Here is a 20,162-nt window from a genome sequence, read left to right as displayed (position 1 = left end):
ACTTAGGTGGGAGGATTATTTGGAGGCCTGTCACCCCAGTATCAGGTTCTAGCACCTGCCTCGTCAGGAGACCCCTGTCCATCTTCAGTCGGTCCCACTCACGCAGTAGTTGGCGCATCTGGAGAGAGAGGGAACGCTTGTCCAGGTCCGGTGGTAGAGTGCCCACTTCTACCCAGAGGCAGATCTGTTGGAGGTCGGGGTCCTGGCGTTGCCACTCCAACCAGGGCGTCTCTTCTGGGTCTCCCAGGTGGGTCGGGGTTCAGCAGGGGTGGCCTCCGCTCTGTCCTCTGTCACCTGGACACCTGCACTCAGGGCCCCTGGGAGCCTGGACAACAAGTCTGCATTTTGGTTAGAGGCACCTGGCCGATACTTGATGTCGTAAGAGAAATTGGCCAGTTGGGCGGCCCATCTCTGTTCGGTCGCTCCAAGACGGGCGGTGTCGAGGTGTACTAACGGGTTGTTGTCAGTGAATACGGTAAACGTTGCACCCCAAAGGTAGTCCTTAAACTTTTCGGTTATAGCCCATTTCATACCGAGTAGCTCCAATTTAAAGGAGCTATAGTTCTGGTCGTTGCGTTCGGCCGGAACCAGGCTGCGGCTCGCGTAAGCTATCACTCGTTCCTTGCCATCCTGCACCTGGGCTAGTACTGCACCCAAGCCGTCCAGACTGGCATCAGTGTATAGCTTAAAGGGTAGATTGAAATTAGCAAAGGCCAGGATGGGTGCACTGAGCAACTGTTGTTTCAAGAATTCAAAAGCAGTTTGACACTCTGCGGTCCACGTTACTGGTGCCGAGGAGCGGCTGGCTGTCCCTTGGAGAAGGCGATTGAGGGGGGCAGCTAACTTTGAGAAGGAAGCGATAAATCTCCTATAATACCCTACAAAGCCCAGGAAGGAGCGTACCTGTTTGACAGTGGTGGGGACAGGCCAATCTTGGACCGCTCTCGTCTTCTCTGGATCGGTGGCCACTCCTCGGCCACTTACAACATGTCCCAGGTAGAGGACCTGTCGCTGGAAGAACTGGCACTTCTTGGGCTGCAGCTTAAGGCCATGGCTTTGGAGGCGTTCGAAAACCTGTTCCAGGTGTCGCAGGTGGGTCTCAAAGTCAGGGGAGTAAATGATGACGTCGTCCAGGTATATCAGAAGGTGGTCGTGTACCTTGTCCCCTAGGCAACGTTGCATCAGTCGCTGGAATGTGGCGGGGGCATTGCACAAACCAAAAGGCATCCGGGAGAACTCATACAGGCCCAGTGGGGTGACAAACGCAGTTTTCTCCTGGTCAGGGGGTGCCACCCCGACCTGCCAGTACCCACTGGCTAAGTCCAGCGTCGAGTACCATTCCGCCTGGTGGAGGCCCGTCAGGGACTCCTCAATCCTAGGGAGGGGAAACGAATCTTTATGAGTCACTGCGTTAAGTCTCCGATAGTCTACACAGAAGCGCAATGAGCCATCTTTTTCTTAACCAGGACTACTGCGGCGGCCCAGGGACTCGAACTCTCTTGAATCACACCACTGTCCAGCATACTCTTCAGCAGTCCGCGTAGTTCAGGGTACAATGTGGGTGGAACAGGTCTATACCTTTCCCGGATGGGGGGTGCCGTGCCGGTAGGGATACGATGGTGCACGGCCGTGGTAAAACCAAAGTCCTCCTCGTGGGCAGAAAACACCCCTGGCCACTTTCGTAGCAAGGCTGAGAACTGTTCCGACTGCCCTGGAAGAAGTTCAGTGCTCTCCTCTCCCTGCAGTGGTGTCTCTCTTGCTGGGCCCTGGCACACGGGCCGCACGTCCACCTCCACCACTCCTGGGGTCGAGTCTCGTAGTACCAAATGGTTCCGCCCCTGGACGTCCCCGGGGTCAACTGAAGTAACGGTTGCCAATGCCTGTCGGTGGGGGAGAAACACAGGGAACAGCTGGGGGTTACAGATACGTACTGGGACTTTACCTCCTCGTGCCCAGCTCAAGGTCCGGGCCACTCGCCAACCGCGCTCCTCTGCTCCGGTATCGTCTGGGAGGTTTTCCACCAGAACGAGATGATCAGGGAGCCTGCTACTGGGGAAACCTCAGTCCAGACGATCATCTCCGTGCGTGGGGGGATGGAGATGGGGCTCTGCTGAGTCAGCCTTGCCCTTACTTGAAGGGGGCTCGTCTGGGGCCTGGATCCTCTTGCATATGGCAAATGCCTTGTCCCACGCCTTGACCGAGGCTTGGGGTACGGTGGACTTGAACGCCATTTCCCCAGGATGGCCATTTAGGAAAAGCTTCTCCCAACAGTCTTTGATCACGTTCATCCCTAGAAGGCCATACTCTGTGCCCATACAGCTGTCCTCTACAATCACTATCCCTTTGTTCTTGACCTCGATCCCTCCAACGGCAAAGTCTAACACTGCATATCCTAAGTAGGGGATCCGCAGTCCGTTGGCGGCTTTGAGGGTTAGCCAGGGGATCCTTTCCGGGTCTTGTAGCAGTTCTGGAGCCACGCAGCGCTGAAATAAGGAGTAACTGAACAGAGTCACTTGGGAACCCGTGTCCAAAACGCAGGGAATTTTAACCCCATGGATCATCAGCTCTACTTCGGGGCATTGGCCCACCAAGGAGGGCTTGTCTAGGGTCTCGCTGGGGCTACCCTCTTCGGTCACCTGCCCTACAGTGGCCGAGGAGCAGGAAAACCCGACCGGTTGGAACGTCGTCGTGGGCAGTAACGTTGAACGTGGCCAGCGACTCCACACTCAGCACATAGGGGCGCCCTTGGTCATCCCACTGGAATGATTGGGTCTCTCGTCCCGTCGGTTGTCCTCCCCGGGTAGGCTGGTAGTTACTTCGAGGGGCCAGGGCTGGTTCCTGCTGTAACTGACTGCGTATGTCCTCTACAATGGTCTTGCCCAGGAGGGACACCTGGCTTTGTATCTCCTGTTTCAGCTCGGCGTGGAGAGCTTCCTTCAGCCGGTCCCACTCCGATGGAGGGATGGGTCCCTGGTGTGAGGCTGTGGTGGTGGGGGCCACATAGGCCCTACAAGCCAGCGTTTCCCTCCTGGTTGTCTCCTTCTCCACTGCCTCGGCCTCGACGCAGAGAGCTCCAAAGGTCACCGTAGGGTTACGTCTGCCATGTCGCTCCAGCTCGATCTTCAGTGGGCCCTCCCTTAGGCCCTTAACGAAGTGGTCCTTCAGGACCTCGTCTCGAGGGCCTGTGGTGTCGGGGAGCTCCTCTGCCATCTGGAGAAACACTCACAAAGACGCAACGTGAAAGTTTCCACTCCCTCCCCCTGTTCTTGTCTACAGGCAAAAAAGTCTGCACGGATGCTGGATGATGTCCCAGTGTCTCCATATAATTTGGTCAACTCCGCCAGAATAGTTCCCTCTGACTGTCTCCGTTCGGGGGGAAGCAACATGACTTGTCGGTGAGCTTTCCCTTCTAGCGCATCTAGCACAAAGTCTACTGTCTGACTAGCGTCTAATCCCTGTGCTCTGAGGTAGGACCTTACTCTAGGTTGCCATTTGCTAAATGGAGGCCCGTCGTCCTCGCCTGTGAACTTAGGGACCCAAGAAGAGCTCATAAACCATGGCATCATCACTGTGTTCATTAGTGGTCTAACAGACGCCTGTTCTTGGCTACCCCCTGGATGCTCTTCGGACTCAGCATGACCGTCTACAGACATGTTGTTGTGATGAATTGGGGGATCCTGTCAACAACGCCAAAAGAGGTGTCGCGCAAACCCCTAACTAAGGATTCCCCAAATACCACAACAGCAGTCGATGGATCAATTATTAACAGAAATGCTTTATTAATACAATTTCATAAAACAAAGAGCACAAGTAAGTCAAATCTACCTATCACTTAATATGGGAGGGAGAAAGCCAGGGGTAGGCTGGTACTCTGGATAACCGTAACCATACTTTTGTGAGCCAACCTCGACACACTACACCGCACACGTTGCACACCCTACCCCCACTGCAAGCCTATAGACACAGCAAACGTTGAACTCTGCACACTGCACACGCTGAACGCTACACGCTGAACACTACACACTGCACGCTACACACGTTGAACACACGTGAGGGGGACCAACCTCAAGAACACAGAAGGAAGGGCTCGCTGAACAATTCAGCCTGGTATCCAACAGGGCCTGCCGTAGCCACCCCCTGGTTTATAGGGGTCCCATACAAGGAGGACAGACTTGTTGATAAAATATCCCTATAACAGACAACAAACAGTAAAATAGTATAAAATCGTTCGTCCCAACTCGCGCCAGACCAGTCCCTCAAACGGCGAGTTGGAAAAACAAAGCAAACCAAATAAACAGTGCTCTAGGATGTAGAGTGGAGATCCGTCCGCCGGCGCCGTCCCTCGCTGGTCACGGAGGCCGGAGCGGACCAGAAGACCTGCACCAGATCCTCTAGACAGAACAGACAAAACGATGCGTCAGGGTGATCAGACGTTACGGAATCCGACTCACTCACGCTTACGACAGCAGATGTTATCTTTGTCTTTATCTTGCAGAGAGAGAGAGAACACAACAATCTTTCTTAACACCATCTGATAGGTGAACTCACAGCTGAAGACCAATATTATTTTGCTTTTATAGCTTTAGAGATTTAGCCCTTCAAAATAAAAGCTCCTAAAAAGGTCATGGTGTCACAAGTCTTGCATTAAAAACATTTGCTATATTGTATTAGCTACAGGTATCAGTATAAAATATGTAAGGTCAGTTTCTACACCTCTAACGTCTTTCTAGAGCACATGTGTCAAACTCAAGGCCCGCGGGCCACATCCGGCCCGTGAATGAATTATCTTTGGCCCGCATGATAAAATCTATTTACTATTAGAGCTGGCCCGCCGGTATATCGCACGCACCACCAAAATACTACAAATCCCACAATGCACTGTCCGTGTGTCGGCACGTCAGTCGCGGGCCTCAGTCTGTATTACATACCACTTGTGTCAACTTTCAACTATCCCTCTCCCCAAAAAATGGCTAAACGAAAGGTGTAAAGGGCAAAGCTGTGTGTCTTCTGTGCGGAGACAGTGTGGCTGTATGGTCGTATATTAACGGTGAGGAGTTACACTGAAGAATTACATTGCAGCCTGTTTAGTTTAAATACAGTTAAATACTTATTTTGATCTGTAGTTCAAGGGAGACAAAATGTGGAAGGTTACTAAGACACTTCCTGTACCACAGTAAGTAATAAAGGGCCATTTTACTCATTTTCAACCTGAATCTTATTGTTGTAATGCAGGTTGGACATGTGTTCCTAAGAATCCTATTGTCTAATGCTGCCATCTGCTGTTCACCCCATGATGTAAAACAAATTACTGATACACTTCAAACTTATGTCTTGTCACAAAGAGCTTTATTTACAATTGCAGAGGTTTTTAGATTTAAAGCAATATACCTGATGGTTGAAAGTGAAACATGTCTTCATTTGTTTCTGTTCCCAAAAGCAGAACTTCACTGGATCAGCAAAATCAGAGGTACGAATATGAGAAAAACATTCAACTGCATGTGTAAAGAACATAAAGTAAACGCATATTGCTAGAATTCTTTTTTTATTGATGCATTTAAAGGTCAACCAAACTTTTAAATATACAGAAGATTAAAGCCATATGATGCATTTATTTTAAATGAGCTGCTAATAGATTAACTGTACAAAATACTGTCTGCTCTTCTAATAGAAGAGGTGCCCACAATGATTACATAAAAAAAGCTGAAATTATTGATTAAACTGATTTTTTTTTAATGTTGACCGGCTTTGTCCATACAGATGTCTTTATTGATCTGGAAGAGAACCAAAGAATAAAGAGAGAAACAGTTATTTAAAATGAGCTTAAAGGTGACTGCTATGTAAAATGAATCGCTTCATTACTGCTGCATTATTACCACGAGATGTTCCTGGTTTGATTTCAGAATAAACAGTATCCTCCGCTGCTGCAGATCTTGATTTTCCTATGAATGGAAAGATTACTTTTTTTTATGTTTGCCAGTAATGCCCCAGTTAAAGCTGTCAATGTACTGATATACATTTGCTCAGAAATACAAAACTTATTTTGTACATAGTGAAAAAAAGACAAAACAACAAGGGCAAAAAGATTACAATATTAGGCGGAATAGGTTATACTGATGGTTGAAGTAGGAAATGACAATAATGATTTAAGAACTTTAAAATTGTTGAAATATGTTTGTTTTGGACGGACACAGAACGTACATTACACTGTACAAGCCTGTTGGACAGTAACAGCTGCAGGTGGATTTTGACTTTACTTACCTTTATCTTTCTTGTCTTTAGTGTGAGGGTGAACTTGGGCATACATCAAATTGTCCTCTAAAACAAAAGCCACATTGTCAGTTATATATTGATGGATGGATAAATAAAGATAAATGAAATGAGGCATGCCCTTGTGTTTATTTCATGACTGCATAGTAGAAGCAGATATCAAAAAAAAAAAAAAAAAACAGCAAATAAAATGAGGTACAAATTGCAAAAAATCTAAAAGCTGTTATGTACTTATGTGTAGGATTTGACTATTGTTGATTCTGGGGACACTGGGTGATAGTATGAACATATTACACTGTAGCAGGTGGCACAGCACCCAATAAAGACTTTAGGAAGGTCTGTTGTACTCGACTGTACCTGCAGATGACGCCATCTTCACATTGGAGTAAACAGTGCTCTCGTGTGGTTCATTATTCTTTCCTGTCACACAGATAAGATGAGTGCATTACAATTCAATCCTGCCCTTTGTTAAGACCTACAAAAGCTTCTCAACTAGTGCATGTAATTCTCACTACATAAAATAAATCACTCACCCTTCATGTTTCTAAGCTCAACCACAGAGTATGTGAGCATGGACTCATCTGAAATAAAGATTTATTTTTTTATTTGAGGGATTGTGCATTTACCTTAAATCATCATGTTCTAGTATTTCTAACAGCTCTGTGATAAACACACAGTATATACTGTACCTTGTTCAGGTTCTTCAGAGCCTTTGATAGTTTCATAGAGAACAGCACCACCTAGAGAGCAGTGAAGATCAAGACAAGGTCATATCAAACATATTAACCACATTATATCAATTCTGTAATCTTCTTAAAGAGATAACCAGATATGAAAATGTTAGGTTTAAAGTTAATGATAAATTATTTAAAGAATCAGGATTAAGTCTGACCATGGAGAGGAGAAGAGTAATCTGTGTTTTGAGTTTCAACCTGGTTGGTCATGTGGTCTGTAGCTGGGCTCTGATTGGTGCTCTGAGACCTGGTGGGCCCAAAACATGAAGTAAACACAGTGGATTTAATGAGGAACATGTAAAGTACTGCTGTTCTGTTCACAATGAGAGAAGAGAGTGTTGGACCAACCTCATGAGGCTTGAAACTGTAAAAAGAAGAAGAAAAAATAGGCATTTGCTGTTACATGGTTTTATATTGCAAATTCTTTCTATAGTTACTACAGTACATGTAATTACATCTGTGACTTTGACTTCTTAGAGTGTAATCAATCTAATATCTGAAGGAAAATATCTCACCTTTTGACTTTCTGTAGCGAAACAGAAACAGCAGCAGGAGAATAATCAGTAAAACTCCACAAACCAGACCAACAATCAGCAGCACGGGAAATGAAGAGCTTTCTGCTGCATCTTCAGAATCTATACACAAATACACATACACATACATTATAGATACACAAGTATTAGAACACATACACTCATATACACTTACATAAACCCTTGATCACATACAATTAACCTTTTTACTGCTGGTCATGTCACATTTATATTTATATGTGTCTTTACTGAAGACAAAATTGTATTAAACTATATTGTTTTACACAAACAAACGGTTTATAGCCAACTTCTAATTCAGTTACAACTTTTCTACCTCAGACTGTAACACAGATTACAAAATAAACTGTTTTTAATAATACTCACATTTTACTGATAACCAACTCTGTGCTGAAGTCAAACTCCCGAAGCTTGTGGTGAATCTGTTCCTTTACAATAATAAAAGCCTTCATCTGACTTTGTAACTGCAGAGATAAAAAGCTCCCCGCTGGTATGACTTTGGATGAGTTTGTCATTTTTATAGAAATCCACATTATAAAGAGCCTTTTCTGTCTTCAACTTGCAGCCAAGAGTGACAGAATGTCCCTCAGTCACAGGATGGACAGGGCTCACCAGGATAACACCACCGTCTGTAAAAACATCAAAGAATAGGAAGTTTTGTTCAAAAACATCAGCTGGTTGAACAATCTGACGTACAAAGATGAGAACATATTTATAGTTTTTAATTTTTTATCATATTCATACAGTAGATGGGCGAATGCTAAATATGTTGGTAGACAATGTCAATGTAGTGCAGTTTGCTACAGAATGGTAAAAAGGGAAAAACTGGAGGAGACAAGCTCGAGCCAGATAACTCTACAGCTTCCCCTGGTTTAAAATAAATGGTTGATATTGTCATAAAGATGTCAGTGAATCACAAATACATTTTCTTGGTTAATACTGAGAAATGACACTGGAACAAACTAAACTTTTAAACTTAATTTTTTGTTAAAAGAGATATTGAGTTAAACTCATTTTGAAAATAAGTTTGGTTAATACTAGTCACCTACAAATATCAAAACTATATAATAGAATGTTGAAATACTTAAAAAACTAAAAATATATGAAATAAATTAAAACTCACTCTGTATAGTGATGTTGGCTGCATTGCTGAACTCTCCTGTTTCAGACTCACACCAGTACACTCCACTAAACCAGTAACGGTCCATGTTGCATGTAGATCCAGTCATTGTCCCCCAGAGAGAACAGGATGTCAGGTAGTCAGGTTCAGTAAACCTCCTCACTCTCCACTCAGTAGAGTTTCCCTCACAGCTCAGTGACACTGACTCTTTGCTGAAGTGCTGAACTCTGTCAGGACTCACTGTGAGAGAAGCTGCTGAATGAAAACCTGAAAAGCAAACACATAATGAGGGGACAAACAAAACACAAAAATGTAAGATTAAGAAGAGCATCATTTTAATAATCCTGTTTGTTTATCATGTTTTTAATCTTTTTAGTTTTTGGTGAATAGAAACAAAGGACTGTAAAACATATTCTGTAAAACATATTACCAACTGGAAGCAAATACATTTTTAACCCTTTGAAAACAATTAAAGTAACTAGTAAAAAAGGTGTAATTTAGTAGCCTTACATGATTGGATTATGGATTCAAGAGTTTTTAATTAAAGTGAACAACAAATTGTGTGTGAAGATAAAAAGGAGGGTCAGGAGATTCACTCATGTTAAAATTCAGTCCATGAAGTTTAGAAAACTCAACATTTGATGCTGTTTGAGGGAAAATGTCACCACAATAAGTACATTTATTTTACTGTACATGAATGGAAAAGTCTGAACAAACCTACCTCCAGACCAGACGAACTTAGGTTCACTATACAAAGAGTAAAACACTGGATCTCCTCTTCCAGCTCTGCACACATATCCTGCTGTGTGCGTCTGTCCATGAACAACGTAGGAATCCTGTTCAGTCCCATGGGTGCTACCAGGTAGAAGCTCATAGCTGTAGGAGTTGTCTGGCAGGTTGGGAACAGCCTTATACCAGTAGAACCTCCATCCTGCTGATGGATGTTCAACACTGCAGGTCAGAGTGACAGAGTCTCCAGGACTCAGCCATAATGGAGACACAGTGAGGACAGGCTGAGGTTTATCTGTTGAAAAGGATTTCACAGAATAAAGACATGTTATGATGAGACGTTGGTGGATTACCTGCACTATTTTCTCCGTCTTCAAATGATAATTAAACACGTGTGAAGGTACACTGTCTTAAAATAAATTAACCAAACTAACATTTTAAATATTCTGTTTAAATTCAGTAAAATAAAAATGATGACCTACTGGATTTTATTGTGAAAGTGTTGCTCCGTTCTGTTGAAGAGGTTTCATCTTTCAGTCTGCCCTTACACCAGTAGTCTCCTCTGTCTGATGGTCTAATCATGGAGCCTCTTGGGTTCTGAGGTCTGTATGAGCTGGGTGTTCTCCATTCATACTCCCACTCCGCCTCTCCTCCATCTTTTATTTCACAGGTGAGAGTGACGGTCTCTCCAGAGTAAATCTCAGGCCAGTCGGGTTGCAGAGTCACAACAGCCCTGTTAGTGACTGTTCATGATCATCAGGCCCCAAACAGAAAAGTTAGAAAAAGTTAAATATCATGATTTTTTTATGTGTTAGTCTTAATCCTTATTCAAGAATACTCTTTTCTGCATTTTGTATTTCATATCAACGAGCCAATTTAGTTCCTTACCGACTGGATCACTGTACTCTGTGTAGTAAACTGGTTCTCCTCTTCCTCCTCTGCACCAGTAGACTCCTCCTCCTGAGACACTGATTCGTCCATTTGAGAGGAGATCATAATCTTGTGTGTTCAGGGGTTCAGAAGTGTTCTTGCCTCTGAACCAGAAGTATTTCCAACCAGATGATGATGATGAGGACGATCCCACAGAGCAGGTCAGGGTCACTCTGCCCCCTACAGGAGAGCCTTTGATCAGTTGGGCCTTTGGTCGTTCTGTTTTAATGTAGAACAAAAACATAACAATGGAAATTATTGTTCCTGTGAATTAGTCCAGTTTGATAAATTATTTAATTTAATAATCTAATCCAGCATTCTTGGTGGTTCAACAATTTATTGATAAAACAATGTTGAAAATATTGAATCACTTCTAAATCTGTGTATATTATTAAGGTATAGTAAAGTGATGGAAATCAACAGAAGCCATGTTTATGTTTCACACTTATTGACCACTGAAGTTGTTGGTTAAATTAATATTACATGGATTAAAGTGAGTACAAACACTTTAAAAATGGATGAAACTTTAAACACAACCTTCTTTTTTTATTTTAACTGTCTTAAATATAATTCAGAGAAATCTTCACTCTGCTTCACTCTGACAATGCTACATGTCTGCAGCTCCTTAATATGAAAACTACTTACGTTTCATTTTCAGTTTTTTTGGTTCAGATTCTTCGTCCTCAAATTTACACATGTAAGAGCTCCCATCTGACATTAGAGAAATGGTCGTTTCAACTGTGTTTTGATGGTTTGTGTCCATTTCAATAAGCTGTCTGTCTTGTAGAAGTCAGCATTCTTCTCCTTTCTCTGATCTCGATGCCTACAGCGAAGAGTCACTGATTCTCCTTCAAACAAGGAGGATGCAGGAGTTTCTAGGATCACATCTTTGTCTGTGTAACAAAGTTAGTTCATTGTTTAAGAGAATCAGTTTAATTAAATGAACAATGTAACAAGGTATCAGTGATTTAAGTTTTTAACATAATTAGAATGTTACATTAAGTAGGAGACAAAAGAAGAAGTCAAAGTCACTCTTCCTGTAATAAATAATGACAGGTTCACTAAGTAATGAGTACATTTCCCCTGAAGGAGGCGCCACACTCACCTGTTAAGTGTTTGATACATTACTGTTATCAATAATTAATATCTAGCTTAATTTCTAGAATGTGTTGTCCTGTATTTATTTTTCAAAAGTGTTAAAATTGTTGTTTGTGGTGTTGACAGCTGAACCTGGTCCATCTTTCTTTGTTTTATTTTAATGATTAAGATTATGTGATAATTGGTATTTGTTACAAATGTTTGTACACAGACGTTCAAACTTGTCGGGCGTTAGGACCCAGGGGAGCACAAGTGATGCATGGACGCCTGAATCTACTACTGCCGACGTGCAAGCACGACGAGGATCAAGAGTAGTGTAATCTATCATCTGTAACCAAGCAACCAATGTACTTCCTGTTTACACCGCGCATGCTCAGTGTAGTAAATCGTCACGTGATATTCGTTTTCAGGGGAGCAAGTCTGGACACTGAAACGCACGTGTGGACGGAGATCTTAAAACGGGTTAATGTGGACATGGCCTGAATCTTACACTAGTTAACATTTATACATTATCACTACATTATATTATATTAGCACTTTATCAAACAGGATGATCATAGAAACATGGCTCATGAATAAATAAGTGCTTTTAGTGAACTTGGTCATGGTGGTAAAACTTTAAATCACTTACCTGATACAGTTAGAGAGACTTTATTACTTTCTCTTCTAACACGTGAGAACTTGTTATCTGCAAAACACTGATATTCACCACTGTAGCCTGTAGTTAGAGATGTTGATGTAAATCTCTTATATTCTCTGTAAAATTCTTGACCATTCCTCGTGATTATGTAAAACCAGTCAGTGTCTTTTCCTTCACTTGTGTCACATATGAAGGTAACAGACTCTCCAGAGAATAAAGTGGACCAGTTTGGCTCAACAGACAGCACAACATCTAGAAACAAACAACAAATGCATTGACTGAAATGTGTTTTATTTTTGGTATTTATCATACTTTAACAAAAGAGAGAACATAAATAGTATTTGTTAAAGAGTGACAATAGGTGGAGAATTGTCTTGAGTGAATATATAAAAAAAGTAAAATTGTATAATTACCTTGAGCGTGTCCACAGTAGAGGAGGATATTCAGAGCTAAAATAAAGTTTGAAACTTCATCATACATCATCAAACTGACAGAAACTAATAACCTCATGCATTTAAAAAGTTTAATCTATGAAAACTATGATATAAACATAGAAAGTACTCACAGAAAAGCCCCAGCAAACGTAACAGAGTGTGTCCCATCCTCACATCCAGCACTGACACTCGGTCACTCTGCTTCTGAGTGACGCTTTTGTGGCTTTCACACTTTGTGCAAACTTTGGAACTGCAGCATTTGATTGGATGTTTCCTCCACCTTCTTCTTCAGTTTAGCTTCCTTCCCTTTAACACAAAGCTCACACAAATAGAATAGTTTGACCACAGCACACTTTTAGCACATATCTTGAAAACACACACACTTCCTCTGGTATCAGGTAGATATCAGAGAAAGGTGGAGAAAGTCGCACACTACATCACACTACAAACAACTATAGTTTATTGGAAAATGTGTCTCAAATTCTTGAGTTAGTAACACTCTCTCCTCTTAACTTTAACATACTTTCCATATTTCTTGTTATATTTACTATATTTCACCAACTATTCAAGGCCGATCCTGTCTCTGAGAACCAATCAGGGCTCTGCTACAGTCAACCACAATACAACTCAACAGCATGTATCACATATGTATGTGCGTCTGTCCATGAACAACGTAGGAATCCTGTTCAGTCCCATGGGTGCTACCAGGTAGAAGCTCATAGCTGTAGGAGTTGCCTGACATTTTTGGGAACAGCCTTATACCAGTAGAACCTCCATCCTGCTGATGGATGTTCAACACTGCAGGTCAGAGTGACAGAGTCTCCAGGACTCAGCCATAATGGAGACACAGTGAGGACAGACTGAGGAAACTTCATCATACATCATCAAACTGACAGAAACTAATAACCTCATGCATTTAAAAAGTTTAATCTATGATCTGTTGGAGAATCATTTTGGAGAATCATTTTTCACAATAAATACATGTTTTAATGTGTTGTCTAGATTGTTTTGTTGATGACCTGTAATGCTCGGATACAACACATTTGACACGTTAACGCATCACAAAGATATCTACAAATATTTGGCCCAAACTTGAAAGCATTCATGAAATTACCTTTTGAATGAAATAAAATCTGACCTACTATCAGATTCTGTCAAATTTCTATATTATCTATGAGCAATTTATTGCACTTGATACGATTTTGCCTTCTTAGATCTAAAAATGTTTGCCTACATCACATAACGTCACCCCTCTTCTTTTCTGTGTAAAGACAGATATGCATAGGTGTGAATGTGGTGATGACACCATCTAACCAGCAGCAACACACCCGTTAAAGAGTGAAGAGGAACAGGAAAGGTATTTTTACTCTTGCTGAGAAGCATATGTGTGGTTTGTCTTTTCTCAGACTCTAGTTGCAAAGTAATCTCTATAGCAAAACGGAACAAAACAGTTTAGTTCAGTGTTTTGATGGTTGGATTTCCTTCAATCACCCTCTTTGTCCGTCTATCAGTGTCATGAGAACAGATACTTAGCTTCAAACTGAAGAACAAACATATTTTTTATATACAAATTGCATCAGTTTGGTGAGAAAGACCATGGATGACAAAGTGAGTACGACACCTGAGTTTCATCTGCATCTTTAAAAGCGTGTGTTGTTGACAGGTAGGTAGTTTATTAATTCTAGAAGGAAAACCTTTGACTTTGTGCAGCTGCTTTTACAGTAACATCAAGAATCACTGACCCTTTGCTGATGACCATATATGTAGAAAGGAAATTGAAATATATCTCCAATATCAGACGATTTAAATGTAATGGTCTTATGCCTTATGAGCATAAAAAAAACATGCTGTGTTCAAACCAGTCTGGTTGTTTGAGCTTTCAGTAAAAGGAAGGAAACACAGACCATGTAAAGAAGCAGAAGTCAGAGAAGACTTCTGATCCAGAATGTATCTGAAATGCGTCTTCTTTTTCTCTTCATTTCCTCATTTCTCCATATGCTTCATACGTTTCAAGCTTTCTCTTTACACAATGTAGAAGCATTCCTCAGTGCTGGATGTGAGGATGGGACACACTCTGTTACGTTTGATGGGCCTTTTCTGTGAGTACTTTCTATGTTTATATCATAGTTCTCATAGAGAAAACTTTTTAAATGCATAAGGTTATTAGTTTCTGTCAGTTTGATGATGTATGATGAAGTTTCAAACTTTATTTTAGCTCTGAATATCCTCCTCTACTGTGGACACGCTCAAGGTAATGCATAGACAATTCTCCACCTATTGTCACTCTTTAACAAATACTATTTATGTTCTCTCTTTTGTTAAAGTATGATAAATACCAAAAATAAAACACATTTCAGTCAATGCATTTGTTGTTTGTTTCTAGATGTTGTGCTGTCTGTTGAGCCAAACTGGTCCACTTTATTCTCTGGAGAGTCTGTTACCTTCATATGTGACACAAGTGAAGGAAAAGACACTGACTGGTATTACTTAATCAGGAGGAATGGTGGAGATGTTATCCACTACGGAGAATATAAGAGATTTACATTACCATCTCTAACTACAGGCTACAGTGGTGAATATCAGTGTTTTGCATTTCACATGATCTCAAGTGTCGGAAGAGAAAGTAATAAAGTCTCTCTAACTGTATCAGGTAAGTGATTTAAAGTTTTACCACCATGACCAAGTTCACTAAAAGCACTTATTTATTCATGAGCCATGTTTCTATGATCATCCTGTTTGATAAAGTGCTAATATAATATAATGTAGTGATAATGTATAAATGTTAACTAGTGTAAGATTCAGGCCATGTCCACATTAACCCGTTTTAAGATCTCCGTCCACACGTGCGTTTCAGTGTCCAGACTTGCTCCCCTGAAAACGAATATCACGTGACGATTTACTACACTGAGCATGCGCGGTGTAAACAGGAAGTACATTGGTTGCTTGGTTACAGATGATAGATTACACTACTCTTGATCCTCGTCGTGCTTGCACGTCGGCAGTAGTAGATTCAGGCGTCCATGCATCACTTGTGCTCCCCTGGGTCCTAACGCCCGACAAGTTTGAACGTCTGTGTACAAACATTTGTAACAAATACCAATTATCACATAATCTTAATCATTAAAATAAAACAAAGAAAGATGGACCAGGTTCAGCTGTCAACACCACAAACAACAATTTTAACACTTTTGAAAAATAAATACAGGACAACACATTCTAGAAATTAAGCTAGATATTAATTATTGATAACAGTAATGTATCAAACACTTAACAGGTGAGTGTGGCGCCTCCTTCAGGGGAAATGTACTCATTACTTAGTGAACCTGTCATTATTTATTACAGGAAGAGTGACTTTGACTTCTTCTTTTGTCTCCTACTTGATGTAACATTCTAATTATGTAAAAAACATAAATCACTGATACCTTGTTACATTATTCATTTAATTAAACTGATTCTCTTAAACAAGGAACTAACTTTGTTACACAGACAAAGATGTGATCCTAGAAACTCCTGCATCCTCCTTGTTTGAAGGAGAATCAGTGACTCTTCGCTGTAGGCATCGAGATCAGAGAAAGGAGAAGAATGCTGACTTCTACAAAGACGGACATCTTATTGAAATGGACACAAACCATCAAAACACAGTTGAAACGACCATTTCTCTAATGTCAGATGGGAGCTCTTACATGTGTAAATTTGAGGATTAAGAATCTGAAACGAAAAAAACCAAAAACCCCATATAGTTTTCATATTAAGGAGCTGCAGACATGTAGCATTGTCAGAGTGAGGATTTCTCTGAATTATCTTTGAGACAGTTAAAATAAAAGAAGGTTGTGTTTAAAGTTTTGTCCATTTTTAAAAGTGTTTGTACTCACTTTAATCCATGTAATGTTAATTTAACCAACAACTTCAGTGGTCAATAAGTGTGAAACATAAACATGGCTTCTGTTGATTTCCATCACTTTACTATACCTTAATAATATACACAGATTTAGAAGTGATTCAATATTTTCAACATTGTTTTATCAATAAATTGTTGAACCACCAAGAATGCTGGATTAGATTATTAAATTAAATAATTCATCAAACTGGACTAATTCACAGGAACAATAATTTCCATTGTTATGTTTTTGTTCTACATTAAAACAGAACGACCAAAGGCCCAACTGATCAAAGGCTCTCCTGTAGGGGGCAGAGTGACCCTGACCTGCTCTGTGGGATCGTCCTCATCATCATCATCTGGTTGGAAATACTTCTGGTTCAGAGGCAAGAACACTTCTGAACCCCTGAACACACAAGATTATGATCTCCTCTCAAATGGACGAATCAGTGTCTCAGGAGAGGAGTCTACTGGTGCAGAGGAGGAAGAGGAGAACCAGTTTACTACACAGAGTACAGTGATCCAGTCGGTAAGGAACTAAATTGGCTCGTTGATATGAAATACAAAATGCAGAAAAGAGTATTCTTGAATAAGGATTAAGACTAACACACAAAAAAATCATGATATTTAACTTTTTCTAACTTTTCTGTTTGGGGCCTGATGATCATGAACAGTCACTAACAGGGCTGTTGTGACTCTGCAACCCGACTGGCCTGAGATTTACTCTGGAGAGACCGTCACTCTCACCTGTGAAATAAAAGATGGAGGAGAGGCGGAGTGGGAGTATGAATGGAGAACACCCAGCTCATACAGACCTCAGAACCCAAGAGGCTCCATGATTAGACCATCAGACAGAGGAGACTACTGGTGTAAGGGCAGACTGAAAGATGAAACCTCTTCAACAGAACGGAGCAACACTTTCACAATAAAATCCAGTAAGTCATCATTTTTATTTTACTGAATGTAAACAGAATATTTTAAATGTTAGTTTCGTTAATATATTTTAAGACAGTGTACCTTCACACATGTGTTTAATTAACATTTGAAAACGGAGAAAATAGTGCAGGTAATCCACCAACGTCTCATCATAACATGTCTTTATTCTGTGAAATCCTTTTCAACAGATAAACCTCAGCCTGTCCTCACTGTGTCTCCATTATGGCTGAGTCCTGGAGACTCTGTCACTCTGACCTGCAGTGTTGAACATCCATCAGCAGGATGGAGGTTCTACTGGTATAAGGCTGTTCCCAACCTGCCAGACAACTCCTACAGCTATGAGCTTCTACCTGGTAGCACCCATGGGACTGAACAGGATTCCTACGTTGTTCATGGACAGACGCACACAGCAGGATATGTGTGCAGAGCTGGAAGAGGAGATCCAGTGTTTTACTTCGTATAGCAAACCTAAGTTCGTCTGGTCTGGAGGTAGGTTTGTTCAGACTTTTTCATTCATGTACATTTTCCCTCAAACAGCATCAAAATAAATGTGAATTTTAACATTGTGGTGAATCTCCTGACCCTCCTTTTTATCTTCACACACAATTTGTTGTTCACATTAATTCAAAAAACTTTGGAATCAAATGTTGAGTTTTACATTTTTTTTAACTAGTTACTTTAATTGTTTTCAAAGGGTTAAAAATAAATTTGATTTCCAGTTGGTAATATGTTTTACAGAATATGTTTTACAGTCCTTTGTTTCTATTCACCAAAAACTAAAAAGATTAAAAACATGATAAATAAACAGGATTATTAAAATGATGCTCTTCTTAATCTTACATTTTGTGTTTTGTTTGTCCCCTCATTATGTGTTTGCTTTTCAGGTTTTCATTCAGCAGCTTCTCTCACAGTGAGTCCTGACAGAGTTCAGCACTTCAGCAAAGAGTCAGTGTCACTGAGCTGTGAGGGAAACTCTACTGAGTGGAGAGTGAGGAGGTTTACTGAACCTGACTACCTGACATCCTGTTCTCTCTGGGGGACAATGACTGGATCTACATGCAACATGGACCGTTACTGGTTTAGTGGAGTGTACTGGTGTGAGTCTGAAACAGGAGAGTTCAGCAATGCAGCCAACATCACTATACAGAGTGAGTTTAAATTATTTTAAAAGATTTTAGTTTTTTAAGTATTTCAACATTCTATTATATAGTTTTGATATTTGTAGGTGACTAGTATTAACCAAACTTATTTTCAAAATGAGTTTAACTCAATATCTCTTTTGACAAAAAATTTTGTTTAAAAGTTTAGTTTGTTCCAGTGTCATTTCTCAGTATTGACCAAGAAAATGTATTTGTGATTCACTGACATCTTTATGACAATATCAACCATTTATTTTAAACCAGGGGAAGCTGTAGAGTTATCTGGCTCGAGCTTCTTTCCTCCAGTTTCTCCCTTTTCAGACCATTCTGTAGCGAACTGACATTAATTGACATTAATGTTTTATTTTTAAACTATTAAATATGTTCTCATCTTTGTACGTCAGATTGTTCAACCAGCTGATGTTTTTGAACAAAACTTCCTATTCTTTGATGTTTTTACAGACGGTGGTGTTATCCTGGTGAGCCCTGTCCATCCTGTGACTGAGGGACATTCTGTCACTCTTGGCTGCAAGTTGAAGACAGAAAAGGCTCTTTATAATGTGGATTTCTATAAAAATGACAAACTCATCCAAAGTCATACCAGTGGGGAGCTTTTTATCTCTGCAGTTACAAAGTCAGATGAAGGCTTTTATTATTGTAAAGGAACAGATTCAACACAACGTTGGTGGAGTTTGACTTCAGCACAGAGTTGGTTGTCAGTAAAATGTGAGTATTATTAAAACCAGTTTAGTTTTTGTAATCTGTGTTACAGTCTGAGGTAGAAAAGTTGGAACTGAATTAGATGTTGGCTATTAACCGTTTGTTTGTGTAAGACAATATAGTTTAATACAATTTTGTATTCAGTAAAGACACATACAAATATAAATGTGACATGACCAGCAGTAAAAGGTTAATTGTATGTGATCAAGGGTTTATGTAAGTGTATATGAGTGTATGTGTTCTAATACTTGTGTATCTATAATGTATGTGTATGTGTATTTGTGTATAGATTCTGAAGATGCAGCAGAAAGCTCTTCATTTCCCGTGCTGCTGATTGTTGGTCTGGTTTGTGGAGTTTTACTGATTATTCTCCTGCTGCTGTTTCTGTTTCGCTACAGAAAGTCAAAAGGTGAGATATTTCCCTTCAGATATTAGATTGATTACACTCTAAGAAGTCAAAGTCACAGATGTAATTACATGTACTGTAGTAACTATAGAAAAAAATGCAATATAAAACCATGTAACAGTAAATTTATTTTTCTTCTTCTTTTTTTTACAGTTTCAAGCCTCATGAGGTTGGTACAACACTCTCTTCTCTCATTGTGAACAGAACAGCAGTACTTTACATGTTCCTCATTAAATCCACTGTGTTTACTTCATGTTTTGGGCCCACCAGGTCTCAGAGCACCAATCAGAGCCCAGCTACAGACCACATGACCAACCAGGTTGAAACTCAAGACAGAACTTACGCTTCTCTTCTCCATGGTCAGACTTAATCCTGATTATTTAAATAATTTATCATTAACTTTAAACCTAACATTTTCCATTTCTGGTTATCTGTTTAAGGAGATTACAGAATTCATATAATGTGAATAAAATGATCGATATGACCTTGATTTGATTTTCACTGCTCTGTAGGTGATTCTTGTGTCTATGAAACAATCAGAGGCTCTGAAGAACCTGAACATGGTACAGTATATACTGTGT

General features: G+C 40.6%; 1 protein-coding gene and 1 pseudogene across 3 annotated transcripts; one reads left to right on the top strand and one right to left on the bottom strand.

Moving 5' to 3' along the window:
• LOC129093870 (Fc receptor-like protein 5) overlaps positions 1-20,162 on the top strand; it is a 44,041-nt pseudogene that overhangs the window by 23,402 nt on the left and 477 nt on the right.
• Positions 5,311-12,139, bottom strand: LOC129093637 (uncharacterized). Of its 3 annotated transcripts, XM_054601711.1 has the most exons (10): positions 7,919-8,046; positions 7,517-7,636; positions 7,350-7,365; positions 7,160-7,248; positions 6,957-7,007; positions 6,801-6,848; positions 6,625-6,687; positions 6,259-6,315; positions 5,874-5,939; positions 5,311-5,771 (listed from the first exon to the last, which is right to left on the bottom strand). In XM_054601711.1, exons 3-10 carry the CDS (start codon positions 7,352-7,354, stop codon positions 5,764-5,766), a joined length of 387 nt encoding a protein of 128 aa, XP_054457686.1. In that variant the 5' UTR covers positions 7,355-7,365; positions 7,517-7,636; positions 7,919-8,046; the 3' UTR covers positions 5,311-5,763. The 3 variants fall into 3 exon arrangements, 1 of the variants encoding a protein (XP_054457686.1); XR_008531297.1 differs by lacking the exons at positions 5,311-5,771; positions 5,874-5,939; positions 6,259-6,315; ... (2 more) ...; positions 6,957-7,007; positions 7,160-7,248 and adding exons at positions 8,676-8,939; positions 9,394-9,696; positions 9,884-10,144; ... (1 more) ...; positions 10,977-11,224; positions 12,061-12,139 and having other exon boundaries at positions 7,348-7,365; positions 7,919-8,181; XR_008531298.1 differs by lacking the exons at positions 5,311-5,771; positions 5,874-5,939; positions 6,259-6,315; ... (2 more) ...; positions 6,957-7,007; positions 7,160-7,248 and adding exons at positions 8,676-8,939; positions 9,394-9,696; positions 9,884-10,144; ... (1 more) ...; positions 10,977-11,206; positions 12,061-12,078 and having other exon boundaries at positions 7,348-7,365; positions 7,919-8,181.

Source organism: Anoplopoma fimbria, chromosome 7 (genome assembly GCF_027596085.1).
Source record: "Anoplopoma fimbria isolate UVic2021 breed Golden Eagle Sablefish chromosome 7, Afim_UVic_2022, whole genome shotgun sequence".
Taxonomy (NCBI): Eukaryota; Metazoa; Chordata; class Actinopteri; order Perciformes; family Anoplopomatidae; genus Anoplopoma; species Anoplopoma fimbria.
This window is presented reverse-complemented; position numbering and strand designations above follow the sequence as displayed.

Bases quoted from the DNA above. Each gene is read 5' to 3' on its own strand.
- LOC129093637 (XM_054601711.1), bottom strand. The intron at 7,008-7,159 runs GTCAGACTTAAT...ACTGCTCTCTAG, and splicing joins TTACTCTTCTCCTCTCCATG to GTGGTGCTGTTCTCTATGAA. The intron at 6,849-6,956 runs GTACAGTATATA...TCTTTATTTCAG, and splicing joins CTCTGAAGAACCTGAACAAG to ATGAGTCCATGCTCACATAC.